General features: G+C 42.8%; 1 protein-coding gene across 2 annotated transcripts in view; it reads right to left on the bottom strand.

The window, feature by feature from the left end:
* PPP1R13B (protein phosphatase 1 regulatory subunit 13B) overlaps positions 1-13,437 on the bottom strand; it is a 411,799-nt gene that overhangs the window by 317,825 nt on the left and 80,537 nt on the right. The window contains exon 1 of one of the 2 annotated variants that reach the window (XM_069207264.1): positions 2,894-3,095. The exons of the other annotated variant lie outside the window; for it this stretch is intronic. Coding sequence (XP_069063365.1) covers positions 2,894-3,019 — 126 coding nt within the window. The 5' untranslated portion in view covers positions 3,020-3,095. Of the gene's footprint in view, positions 1-2,893; positions 3,096-13,437 lie in introns of those variants that run through there. 2 annotated transcript variants of the gene reach the window in all.

The following is a 13,437-nucleotide window of genomic DNA, read 5'->3' as shown; positions in this document are numbered from 1 at the left end:
GACGCCAGCAAGGTGGAGGTGGAGTACTGGTTTGGGCTGGTATCATCAAAGATGAGCTTGTGGGGCCTTTTCGGGTTGAGGATGGAGTCAAGCTCAACTCCCAGTCCTACTGCCAGTTCCTGGAAGACACCTTCTTCAAGCAGTGGTACAGTAAGAAGTCTCCATCCTTCAAGAAAAACATGATTTTCATGCAGGACAATGCTTCATCACACGCGTCCAAGTACTCCACAGCGTTGCTGGCAAGAAAGGGTATAAAAGAAGGAAATCTAATGACATGGCCTCCTTGTTCACCTGATCTGAACCCCATTGAGAACCTGTGGTCCATCATCAAATGTGAGATTTACAAGGAGGGAAAACAGTACACCTCTCTGAACAGTGTCTGGGAGGCTGTGGTTGCTGCTGCACGCAATGTTGATGGTGAACAGATCAAAACACTGACAGAATCCATGGATGGCAGGCTTTTGAGTGTCCTTGCAAAGAAAGGTAGCTATATTGGTCACTGATTTGTTTTTGTTTTGTTTTTGAATGTCAGAAATGTATATTTGTGAATGTTGAGATGTTATATTGGTTTCACTGGTAATGAAAAATAATTGAAATGGGTATATATTTTTTTTTGTTAAGTTGCCTAATAATTATGCACAGTGATAGTCACCTGCACACACAGATATCCCCCTAACATAGCTAAAACTAAAAACAAACTAAAAACTACTTCCAAAAATATTCAGTTTTGATATTAATGAGTTTTTTGGGTTCATTGAGAACATGGTTGTTGTTCAATAATAAAATTAATCCTCAAAAATACAACTTGCCTAATAATTCTGCACTCCCTGTATTTATTATTTTAATTGCATATGGCTTATAAAAAAATTAAAAAAAGATTTGCTTACTTACCCTTCCTAAGCCTAACTATACTGGTAATGGAAACACGTTACTACAACTGACGGTTATGCATGATACATGTTTAATGAATGCACACAAAGTAGAATATTTCCCGCATGCTGACACTTACGACTGGAGTACGAGTAACCATAACATCTCCTCTGTCTAAATGCCATTGAGATGACATGCAATTATACCACTCTTATTTATAGTGACCTAATCTTACTTCTTTCCAACTCGTGCACGCGCACCAGCCTCACACCTGAAAATTCTGCTGCAAACTGGCTCTGCTACAGTGTCGGAATCCTAAAGTGTCCTTCTGAGTTAATAGGTTTTTCACTTCCTCACACAAGGGAGACCTCAGGCGGTGTTGTTCATTTGCTTAACTGCAATTATTTCATTACGCAAAGGTGCAGTTTACTGAAGGACACTTAATCAGAGCAGGACAACCCCGAGGAGACGCTGAAGCTGCTCTGACAGGCCTGGCAGCCGAACGGTGAGAACCCCAGTTCCCGAGGTACCGATGCATCACATCAAAGGACGGTGAAGGAGAGCTCCGGATTAGTTTTACGGGTGGAACGCACAACCGCTTCGTGACCAGCCTGTTCTAAGAGGCAATCTGCTTTGCGGGCCCTGCGGCGCATGGTGCGCGTGCTGCACAATGTCCGACCCGCTCTACCGACAAACATCAGTATTATCGACTCAGTGAGCTAGATTAGAAATGTTACTATAATGCCACACGAGAGGTTTTGTCTGGAAACCTTCACAGAGCTTCCAATAAACAACGGACTCACGTGTCTTATGTTTCACGTTCTTTCCAGCGTGAGGAACAGTGAGAGGAGGAAGGGAGAGAAAGATGGAGGGACAGAGACAAAAAAGAGGAAGAAATCTGTTAATTGGGTAGGAGGATGCAGAGAGAAAAGGTCAACAGAAGGAAAGAATGACAGAAAGGAGAAAGAACAAGAGTGAGACATGAGAGGGCAAAGAAACTGTGGGAAAGAAAAGAGAATACATTGCGAAGTTGCAGTGTGTAGGGCGGTGGAGTGTGCATATTGTGTGTTTTGGGAGAGCGTGTTTGCAATGGGTCAGGGCGTCCAGGAAAGAGTCATCAGAGAGCATGCAAAAAAAGTGTGTGCTCGGATGCCAGTCCCAAAAATCAAAACAAATACATGTCATATAAAAAAAGAGTACCAATAAATGTACATCCCACACATTCATTATAACTAAGATCAAATTCTGCATTATTAGCGTGGGACTTCATAAATGACTTGAGACAGCACTACCGCTGCCTCTTAGATGACTGATAATCTAAGTCATCTAATGCATTTACAATTGCCGAGGACGGAAGGAGCGTCATGGCCCAAAAGAGGATCTGCCTCTTGAGATCCTGGTCCATCCTCACACTCACAGTGGTACACTCAAGACATATGCATATATGCTAAATCTATACATGCATATTAATAACTGCATCAAAACAGTTCAGCTATAGGGGGCATTTGGATGGACCAATTTAAATTATGACTTAGCAGGACAACTGCACATTCTATTTCAGGGGATTATGAACAAAAGAAGAAACGCGTACATTGATTTTTCATTCTTTTTACTGCCATAAAACATTCCAAAATATATATATTTCCTATGAATGAACTCAGTACTGAGTGGCTAACTACAGGTTTTACCCAGTTGTAACCCATTACAACCGATAAGGTTACATTTGTTCCAAAGGTACAAGCATACTTACATGGAGGACGAGTTATCACTCAAAAATAAATTTCACTTTCATCAAAAAATGAACTGTTTTCTTTCAATCGTATACTACACTATCAAAGATGATAGTCATCAATAAAAAATGTAGTGAAGGCACAAACACCAAGCAAACACGGTAATCAAAGCTGCCTATGCCTGAGAGGATAAAACTAAATATCGTGAATGACACAAAAATACAACAATAAATAACATAAGAAAGTTGCAGCAACTGCATTTGCCACGGAGGCCAACTCCAAACAAGGCTTACCTTTTTCAGCAATAGCTTCTCCTTTTTTCGACTGCAAGGTTTGATCAAGGATGTTTCGGACAATCCAGATTTCCCTTTGGGTTTGTTAACAATGCCTTGAAGAATCATTGTAAAAATATTCCTCATGTGGAAGAAACCATGAAATAAAAAGCGAGCGAAAAATGCGAAATGATATTCTACTGCGTGCCCGAGAGAGCAACCGGAATCAATGCAGAGTTATGTGCTGGCCGCCTACTGGCATACAAACCACCAGCAGACGATGATGACAGGCGAGGTGATAAGGCATCCTGCTGACACAAACCAGGGCACGGCAGAGGCAGGGGAGAGATACGGAGATTCGAGTCTTACCTAATTAGGTAAACCTCATACGAGGAGCTTTCTGTTGTCACAACACCACGGAACCGGCATTCCTTGTTTGTGTGCTTAATCTAGAACGCACTTCAAGTTAAACCAAGCTCAAATCCGTACGGTCCAAATATCCAATCTTGACATTTAATTAATTACCAGTGCTTTTGGACAAACAGCCCCCTCATTAAAGAAACATACCAACGGGTTCATACAAGACAACTTCAACTGTCCTGAGTTTACACTACATGCAAACAGCCCTGCAGCCAGCCTATGTGTACAATTCCTTATGCAGTTCAAAAAACGCGACACGTCTCTATTCCCGACGGGATCTCTCCCAGGCATTATCAATTAATGATCATACAAATGACAGGTAAATCTCTGCTCAGAGGATGTTAACGTATGTCCGATTTTTCTGTTCTACTGGGATGCCAACAGAAGCTAGAGCATAGATTATCTGACAGTAAAAAGGCAACTCATGTTAAGAGTAAATACATCAAACCATCAACCCACTCACAAGTCTCCTCTCTCATCAGCTGCCCTGCTACTTCCGTCGCTGAGTGATCCTTTCTGTAAAGATCAAACCAGCATCCTTCACCTCTCCATGACACCACCTCTCTTTGGTTTTGCCCAGTGTAAAAGCTCTCCTACCAGCAGTGCTGCAAACATTGGTATATACCCTGCAAGGTGGATGACGTGAGGGAGAAGCAAACATTTTATCTCAGTTCCTCTATCATTTCCAGGATCTACTAAGGGATTTTAGTATATTGGTAAGCCCTAACTGGCACAGAAAAATGCAAATCATCTCAAAACTTTCGGGCTTCACGTGAAAAGGGAGGGTGAAAAGAAGGTGTAATGCAGAAATCATAGTAAATTCAGTCTTAGATATACATTTTTACCATGGCAAACACTTTGAAGGATGTGGTCTTGAAACAAGAACTAACATTTTCTCAATCTCGTACTCAATAATAACTCAAGAGCTGAAAATAATTTTGAATCTCTTAGAGGTGGAGGGGAGAGGGTGGAGGGGCAGTATGTTTAGAAATACAAGTTAAAGAATGGATTATATAAACAGCAAATAGAGGTACAGAACATACTTTAACACTGTTGGAAAAAGAAAGGCTATGGTATCTTCAAGTCAGACACTTTCTGAGTAATTTACCAATAAGAGAAGGTAAAACCAGAATTCGGACAGTATTTCAATGTGTCTTAGTAATAATTTCTAATTGTTTTTCAACTCAAAGTTTATTAAGTTAGTTCCTTAAAGCCAATTAAATATACAGAGTAAAACAAATTTTAGAAATTAACAGAAAAACATATAGGTCTCGGTCCTAAAAATGCACAAAATAAAAAAAACAATTGTGTTTTCTAATAAGTTTTTAGGATTTCTCAAAAAGGCATCCGGACACAATCATTAACAGCATCCTGAGGCGGTCCATACCAAGAAACTTATTAAAACAAACAGCTTTTCAAGGTCTTCCTAAAGGTAAGGACAGTAGTAGTGCCACACAACCGTTTTGGCAGAGAATTCCACAATTTGGCAGCAGAGTAGGCAAAGAAGCAGTTACCTGCTTGCAGTCTACGAATTTAGGGAAGAACCAAGAGGCCAGAATTAGAATATCTCAAAGACACATAAGGAATAAAAGAAAAGGGTCCGAATTAATCTATGGTCGAAGGTATGCTTATTCCCGTAGATGGATTTGTTGCAGATAAAGAGCCTTGAATTTAACCCTTTACTTAGGAGTCAGCGTAGAAGCTTATGATGTGCAGAAATGAGGCCAATAGTTAAAATGTATTCCAATAAATCTATAAAAGTCAGGAGTCTTCCTTCAAAATAATTGTTGCCATTGATATGAATCTGACAAAACGGCTCTTTAATTTGGTAGTCACTGTCACTAACTGAGGGGCAAACCACAAAACGTTACTAAATTAACCAGTGCTTAACCCTTTGATAGCTTGGCACAAAATCAGTTAAACCTAACTTAGAGGCAATGTGTAAAGTATTCATGCAGCATGCAAACAGCAATAAAGTGAATCATACACCAATTTAGAAATAGATTATAATTTAACAAATGATTTCACTCCCATACAAAATTCCAATCAGTAGAACAGGAGATATGCAATTTTTGGTAAGTATAGCGCCCAAAATCTCAAATGCCACTCGCAATCATATGGTCGTGCGAGACCAGATGAAAGTCATAAGCTTAGGCTGACCACGACTGAGTGCAGGCCAGACACATGAACAAAATTATTCCTGCTGAAAAATGTACCTTCTAAAATCCAGCTTTAGGAGTTTTGTTGACATTGAAAGAGGCAGAGAGGAGCAGGGAAAGTGTGGTGGATGGGCATGGCTGTAGCACCAAGAGCAGGCCGGGCGCCGTGGACAGTCATTGCTGGAGATTCAAGTTGGCAGTCAGAGCTGACTGCGATGTTGTAGCAAGAAGAGCTGATATTGTGTTGACTTTTGTCACAAAAAGTTGCTGTACTGTGAAGAGTTGGGTTCACTGGAGCTTCATGGTGGCGGTTGGCATGGGTTGCAAGATCTTGGTGCGAATGGACTCGTTTACAGTCGCTAAGAGACCAAAACGTCAGGTTTCTCCTTTTCTTCAAGGAGGAGCTTAACTGATGCCACACCAAGGGTCCAGGACCTGAGGGGACCTCTTGGGGATCAGGAACTGACTACAGCAAAGGGAAGCAGGGCTCAGGCAGGTCCAGTTTTAGATCCAGTGGAGCAGGTCAGCTGGGCAGTCGTTTCCCTGCAGCTCATAACAGTTGAATCAGCTGACACTTGGAGTCACAAAAGCCTGAGATAGAAGGGTGCAGGTCCTGTCTTCCTTCTCAGCAAGCAGGGTAAGCCTCAAGCGGGTGGGGGGGCCTTCTGTAGTATCCACAGGTCCTGAAGTATATTGAAGAGTGTGTCCCCTTTTTATACCTGGTGTCCACTTTGAAGTGGGAAAATGTTCTTGACTTCCCCCTACAAAGGGGACTGGAATTTCCTGTCTCCCTGCCCTTGCTAGTGTGAAGTCCTTTGTGAGCTAAGCCAGTGCCTTTGAAGTGCAAGTGTGGTAGGTGACTGCTCCGCATCCCCCTCCCCACACTGCTAGAAATGGCCCATTCTGCCAACAGCCAGGCCCTCCTTTGTGATACTGTCTGGGAGGAATACACAAAGGCCACTGCCAACTACACTTAGTGATGTGACCCTGGGACAGGCTGCAGGCTCCAAATGGTTAAACCAATTTTGTAAAAAGGGGCATTTTCAGAATTGTTATTTACTGAACAAGCTACTTACCTTTGGTAATGCCTTATTTGGTAAAGACTCTATCTGGCAGCTGAATCCTTACCTTAGAATATTCCTTTGGCGTCAGACATGATCCAGGAATCTTTTAACAATTCTATTGCGCCTGTAGGTGGCATCGTTCAGCTCCATGTGGCAGCATCATCTGCACCATCAGTGAGGTGTGCAGTGCCAATACAGGCGCCACCCCAGCGTGCTAACCGCAGTCCATGACCGTTTTTCTGCACCACAAGTAAAGACTCAAACAGAGGAGGAATGACTAGTGTGCCAAAGTGAGGTCTTCAAAGATCTCTTGATTTGTAAAGTAAATAAGTTCACAAAATGGGGAGGATGAGACGGTCGGTAAGAAATGTGTGGCTAGATGCAGTCTGTACCAGAAAAGACATTACCAAAGGTAAGTCATTTGTTCATCTGATGGAGACTTCTAGCCACGGATTCCTTACATTAAAGTAAATACCAAAGCAATCTATACCTGAAGGTGGGTCTGCGGACTGTGTTACACTACGAAGTCTTGGAGGACCGAAAGGCAGAGTGCCCATCACGCTGGACCGGACTGTCTGGCAGTAGAGTTTGGTAAATGTGCGCAGCAATGCCCACATAGCTGCCTGACAGATATCCAGAACTGGGAAACCTTTAGCTAACGCAATGGTTGCTGCTTTAGCTCCACTGGAATGAGATCTTAAGCCCTCAGGGGGTTGCTTTTAGCCACTGCATAGCAGATTTTAATATAGAGGAGACGCCAGCTGAAGATGGTTCTTTTGTGAACTGCCTTGTCGTGCACCAATAAAACCAATTAAGAGTTGATTGTTCACCCTTTGGTACCATCAATGTTAAAATATAGTGCTCATTTTGGTTCCAGGTGGTGGAATCTCTCCTCTTCCTTGGTAGAATGAGGTGGGTGGTGAAGAAATTAGGCAGTGTGATAGTCTGCCCAACGTGAAAAGGTCTAGCAACCTTTGGTAAAAAGGAGACACGGGTGCTAAGGACCAGTTTGTCTGGAAAAGGGTCTTGTACGAAGGTTAAACCGAAAGGGTCAGTAACTCACTAAACCTCCAAGCAGATGTTATTGCCACAAGGAAGAAAGATTTGATGGTCTGCAGAGAGGGCAGCTGGGCACAGGCTCAAATGGCGGGCACAGGAGAAAGTGGAGGACTACATATGATCCCATTGCGGCATAATAAAGCGTAGAAGGGAACAAGTACTGTAAACCTTTTAGGAAACTGGTCATAACAGGCTGAACAGAGAAGGTTGGTCCGGCAACCAGAGGAAGAAGGAAGTGGCAAAAAGGTACCTTTAACTGTGCCCAAAGAAAGGCCTTACTGGGAAAAAGGATTTAAAAAAAGAAAGAACTTTGGACAAGGATGTAGACAAAGGATCAACAGATATGGCAACACACCAAGCCACATATTTGTCCCAACAGCACGAGTAAATTGTTTTCATGGAGGGGCAACTGGCTGCCAAGATGACATCACACACTTTGTAAGCGAGATTAAACACCCTCAATTTTTGCCACTCATCTTCCATGCATCTGCGTGCAGGTTAGAGTGCAGGACCCTGCCCAGCTGCTGACGTGATCCTCCTGAAGGGGCAGCCTGATTGGAGGACCAACGCTCATGCTGAGGAGTTCAGGATACCAGACTCACCTTGCCCAATCAGAGGCCGCTAAGATGTCTTGCGCCCGGTTGTTCTTTAACTTTTTGAGAACTGTGCGGCAGAAGCGATATCAGCAGAAAGGCTTATAGGAGTTCCGATCTTTTCTTGAGACAAAATTGATCTCCAAGCGAGAGCCGCCTTGAAAACGTCAGTGCACTAAAGTGCTGACACGGTGCATTCTCGAAGAGACTTTGCACAATCTCAGGATGAAGATGCCATTTGTGATCCACAAGGCATTAACAACTGAGTTTGTCTGCTCCTGCATCCAGAGAGCACACCAGATGTTGAACCACCAGGAATATACCCCAATGTTCCAGCCACGCCCAGAGACTCTTGACACAGAGGCCATGACCCCACTCCTCCCTGGTTGTTCAACACCACATGGCAGTGTTGTTTTCCATGAACAAGTGAACCAGCCTTCCCTTGGTGGATGGAAGAAAGGTTTTCAATTCCAGGCAAATCACTCTCAGTTCCAATAGGTTCATGTGGAGCTGAGACCTCAAAACTCCCCCTCTCCCAGAAGGGCCACCCCAACCCAAAAGTGACGCATCTGTCAGTACCGTAAACTCTGGATGGGGAAGAGAGAGAGGACTGCCATTGATCCAATCGGGGTTCGTGAACCACCACTGAGGATCTTTTGCAGTTCCCTCTGATATTTGGAACAGGTTGGAGACATTCCCCTGAAGCTGTGCACACTGGGACTTCAGGACCCACTTATGCCAATATGCATGATTTACCAGCAGGATGCAGGAGGCCAAAAACCCCAGCAGCCTCAGAATCAGTTTAACCACAATCCAGGATAAAGGCTGAACTATCGGAATCATAGATTGGACTCGCTGTTCCGGAGGATAAGCTCGAAACTGCACTATATAAGAATAACTCCAATGAAAGGGAGCATCAGACAGGGAGTCCCCAACAAATGGAGAAAGTTTGCTGCAGTTTGCAGGTGGAAGACAACTGACTGGGGTGAGCTAGCATTTAACAGCCAGACGTCGAGGTAGGGGGGAAGACTAAGAACCCTGACCTCCGCAGATGACCTACAGCTACTACTGTCACTTTTATGAACACTCGAGGGGTGGTGGTAAGGCCAAAGAGGACCACAGCAAACTGGTAATGCTCTTGGCCTACCGTGAACCACAGACAGTGATGCCAGTCTGGCTCCATATCGGAGTGGGGAATCACGATGGCATCGGCGCTGCTGGGAACGCCACCACTTGAGTAGCCCCTGGAGGAGGTCATGAAGTTGTGGCTGATACAGATCCACCAAAGGATCCTGAGGGCCTGACTGGAATCGAGGGCGGACACACCGGCAGAACCCCAGTCAGACACCCTTCCAACCCATGAGGCCTGAACACGCTCTAGAGTGGGTCCCGAGACATCCCTACTGAACACAACCTGGAGTGGCGCAGAGTCACATGACAAGCAGCCAAAAGCTTCATAGCCCACTCTCAGATGGCCTTGGGATTCATGGTCATGCACTCTGCACATGCCACTGAGTTGTGGTCCTGCCACAGGCAGAAGAAGAGGCACAACAAGCTGGGGTTCGTCACAGACATCTGTTTGTGACAGGCAACACAAGGCTTGAACCTAGTAGGTTTCTTAGGGAACATCTCCAAAAAATAGAAGAGAAAAAAGGTACACTAATCTATTCCACCAAAATGTAAAAAAAAAGCCAGTCAAAAAATGACTCAGGAGAGCTCATGTGGAATCCATGCTGAAGGTGCAGAACAAAATTAACTGAGGTCAGTGTGCTGGGGTGGCACCTATATTGGTATCGCACATGTGACTTCCGACAACGCCATGCAGAGCCGAACAACGGCACCTACCTGCGCACAAGGAGATTGCAAAAAAATGTCAAGATCCAAGTTGAGGCATGGGGAATATTCTAAGGTAAGGAATATGCGGCTAGACGTCTCTATCAGATATCTGACTTTACCATTAAAGAGAATTTTAAATTACAATTCCCCAGACACAAAACAGGACTTTCCTAACTGTTCCCAATCAAAAGTTATCTATTATTAAATATAATAAGGTAACCCAATGTTTTCTTATAGGATAAGTAAGCCTTGCAATAGTGAAAAACAACTAGTTTTTTTTACTACCAAGACAGGTAAAACTTAAAAGTGCATGCCCAATTTTGTGCTGTTTAGGTTCTACCCTAAACATGACTGGAATGTATTAAAAAGGTCGGCTTAGGCCTGGAAAACGGTTTATTTTGTCAGGTTGAAATGTCGTTTAAACTGCACACGTAGGCTGCAATGGCATGACTGGGACATGTTCAAAAGTTACTTAAGTGAGTGGCACAAACACTGCTGCAGACTCAAGGGCAGGTACTTAAGTTACCAGAACTGGGTACTTGGAGTACCAATTTACTCGGGACTTCCAAGTAAATTAAATGTGCCAATTAGGAGAAGCCAATTTCACCATGTTTAAGGGAGAGAGTACAAGCACTTTAGCACTGCTAGCAGTGGTAAAGTGAATAGTCTTAAAAGCCTTTAAAAACAGGTTCAGAAAATAGGAGGGTGGAAGGCAAAAGGTTTTGGGGTGACCCTACAGAGAGGGCCAAGTCCACCACTCACCTGCATGTAATAACCATATCTTTACATTTATCAACCCTAAAATAAAACATTTTAACAATTGCTTGCAAGCAGTTTCAAGTGCAGGGCATAAACATAAAAAGATGTTTTAATGATTCGAGTTGGTAAGCAGATAACTGCCAATTTAACATTGTAGTGACCCCTCCCCTCCCCCATCCTGCCCTAAACTGAAGCAAAGTAAACAAAATCTGAGACATACAAGTTTGGGCTTCAAGTCTAACGATAGGGGAAAGCAATGTATTTTTGGGAGCGGATTGAGCTGTATCATCGTATTATCCTTTCGAAGGTTTTCTTAGTAGAAACCGCTACAAAGGCCTTTAGAGAGAGCTTTCTGGCCTGGGACTTTAACAACCTCTCTGAAGTTGAAAATTAGTTTAGGTCATACTCCATGCTGTGCCTAACTGTGGGTTTTCTTTTAATATCTCCAAATACTGACTCAATGATCTACACAGCTGGGATTTCATGCTAAATATGATGTATAACACCCTTTTAGGTCCTGATCATAGCTTGAAACAATAGTTAACAAATCTTTGCATTCTTGTTTGTCTGCCAAAATTCAAGGAAAATGTGTGCCACAGCTGTTGCATCTGGAAATGCAAACAATAATGTACTAAAGCAACATTAAGCTAAATTAGCTAGCTTTGACAGCTTTTGGAAAAACACTATCAACCCATAATTTAGACTAGGAATCGGTTTAACAGATATTATCAATAAACATGGGGACTAAAGATTATCCAGAAATGTTTTTGATCAGATTAATAAATTCAGCATTCATGACCAAAGACTTTGTTTCAATGAGGCCAAATGAGAGGAGGGTCACTAATATGTTCTATCTATACACCCAAACATTTATAAGGTTCAGCTCACTTCAATGGTTGATTCTGCAAAATGTCAAAGACCACTGTTTTAAACTTTGGGCCAAAATAATAATTTTTGACTTATTAATAAAGATGGTTCGTTTATGTTTCTCACAATATACACCAAGTGCTGTGAAAGCCCTCTGGAGACCTAGTATCCCAGTATTATGTGAAAATAAAGTGTGATCTGCATACTCAAAAACTGGTGCCCACTTTAATTAGAGGAGGGATTGTAAATGGTGCACCATATAACTTTCAATATGTACAACCACATTCGCCTTTTTAGCTAGCGCTATTTCTATTCTATGCACCCACTTGTCTATCTCATTTATGACTATACGCCCTATAGTAACAAGGTCTCTTTTAAAATGATGTAATGGTTTATGGAGTAATGTGAATAGTGTTATCAAGGGGGCTGTCATTTGAGAGTTCATCAGTGATGTCATTAACATGTAATGAGTTATGTAATATGTGAGGTCATGAGCAGAGCATGACAGAGACACATGTTATAGTTAATTCACTAAATTAAATCTTAGCTAGTAGAAAAATCCACAAGACCTAGACACATCTGAAAACTAAACATCTGGGTGATTCCAGGGTGGTGTGTTTCACATGCACCCCGCACCATTTTCATACCCACAATACTCTGCAAACCTCCAACTTGGCTGGAAATCACACATTTTTCCCAAGTTTTGTGATGGAACCTTCCGGCATCTGCAGGAATCCACAAAATTCCTACCACCCAGCATTGCCTCATCTATACTGATAAAAATTCTGCTGCACTTGTCAGCGTAAAAATGTTTTTTTGCAAACTGCCCTTTTGGACCCCCTTTGGTTCCCCCTCAATAGCGACATGTTTTTGGCTCTTCCCTTTCACAAGCACTTGGCCCACCTACACAAATGAGGTATCATTTTTACCGGGAGACTTGAGGGAACGCTGGGTGGGAGGAAATTTGTGTCTCCTGTCAGATTCCAGAAATTTCTGTAACCGAAATAAGAGGGAAAAGTATTTTTTGGGCCAAATTTTGAGGTTTGCAAAGGATTCTGGGTAATAGAACCTGGTCAGAGCCCCACAAGTCACCCCATCTTGGATTCCCCTAGGTGTCTAGTTTTCAAAACTGTGCAGGTTTGCTAGGTTTTCCTAGGTGCCGGCTGAGCTAGAGGCCAAAATCCACAGCTAGGCACTTTGCAAAAAACAGCTCTGTTTTCTTTGTGAAAATGTGATGTGTCCACGTTGTGCTTTGGGGCATTTCCTATTGCGGACGCTAGGCCTACCCACGCAAATGAGGTACCATTTTTATCGGGAGACTTGGGGGAACACAGAATAGCAAAACAAGTGTTACTGCTCCTCATCTTTCTCTACATTTTTTTCCTTCCAAATGTAAGACAGTGTGTAAAAAAGACGTCTATTTGAGAAATGCCCTGTAATTCACATGCTAGTATGGGCACTCCGGAATTCAGAGATATGCAAATAACCACTGCTTCTCAACACCTTATCTTGTGGCCATTTTGGAAATACAAGGGTTTTCTTGATACCTATTTTTCACTTTTTTATATTTCAGCAAATGAATTGCTGTATACCCGGTATACAATGAAAACCCATTGCAAGGTGCAGCTCATTTATTGGCTCTGAGTACCTAGAGTTCTTGATGAACCTACAAGCCCTATATATCCCTGCAACCAGAAGAGTCCAGCTGACGTAACGTTATATTGCTTTAAAAAAATCTGACATCGCAGGAAAAAGTTACAGAGTAAAACGGGGAGAAAAATGGCTGGTTTTTTTCACCTCAATTTCAA

The sequence above is a fragment of the Pleurodeles waltl genome, chromosome 9 (assembly GCF_031143425.1).
Source record: "Pleurodeles waltl isolate 20211129_DDA chromosome 9, aPleWal1.hap1.20221129, whole genome shotgun sequence".
Classification (NCBI taxonomy): domain Eukaryota; kingdom Metazoa; phylum Chordata; class Amphibia; order Caudata; family Salamandridae; genus Pleurodeles; species Pleurodeles waltl.
The sequence above is the reverse complement of the archived record's forward strand: the minus strand, read 5'-3'. Positions and strand labels throughout refer to the sequence as shown.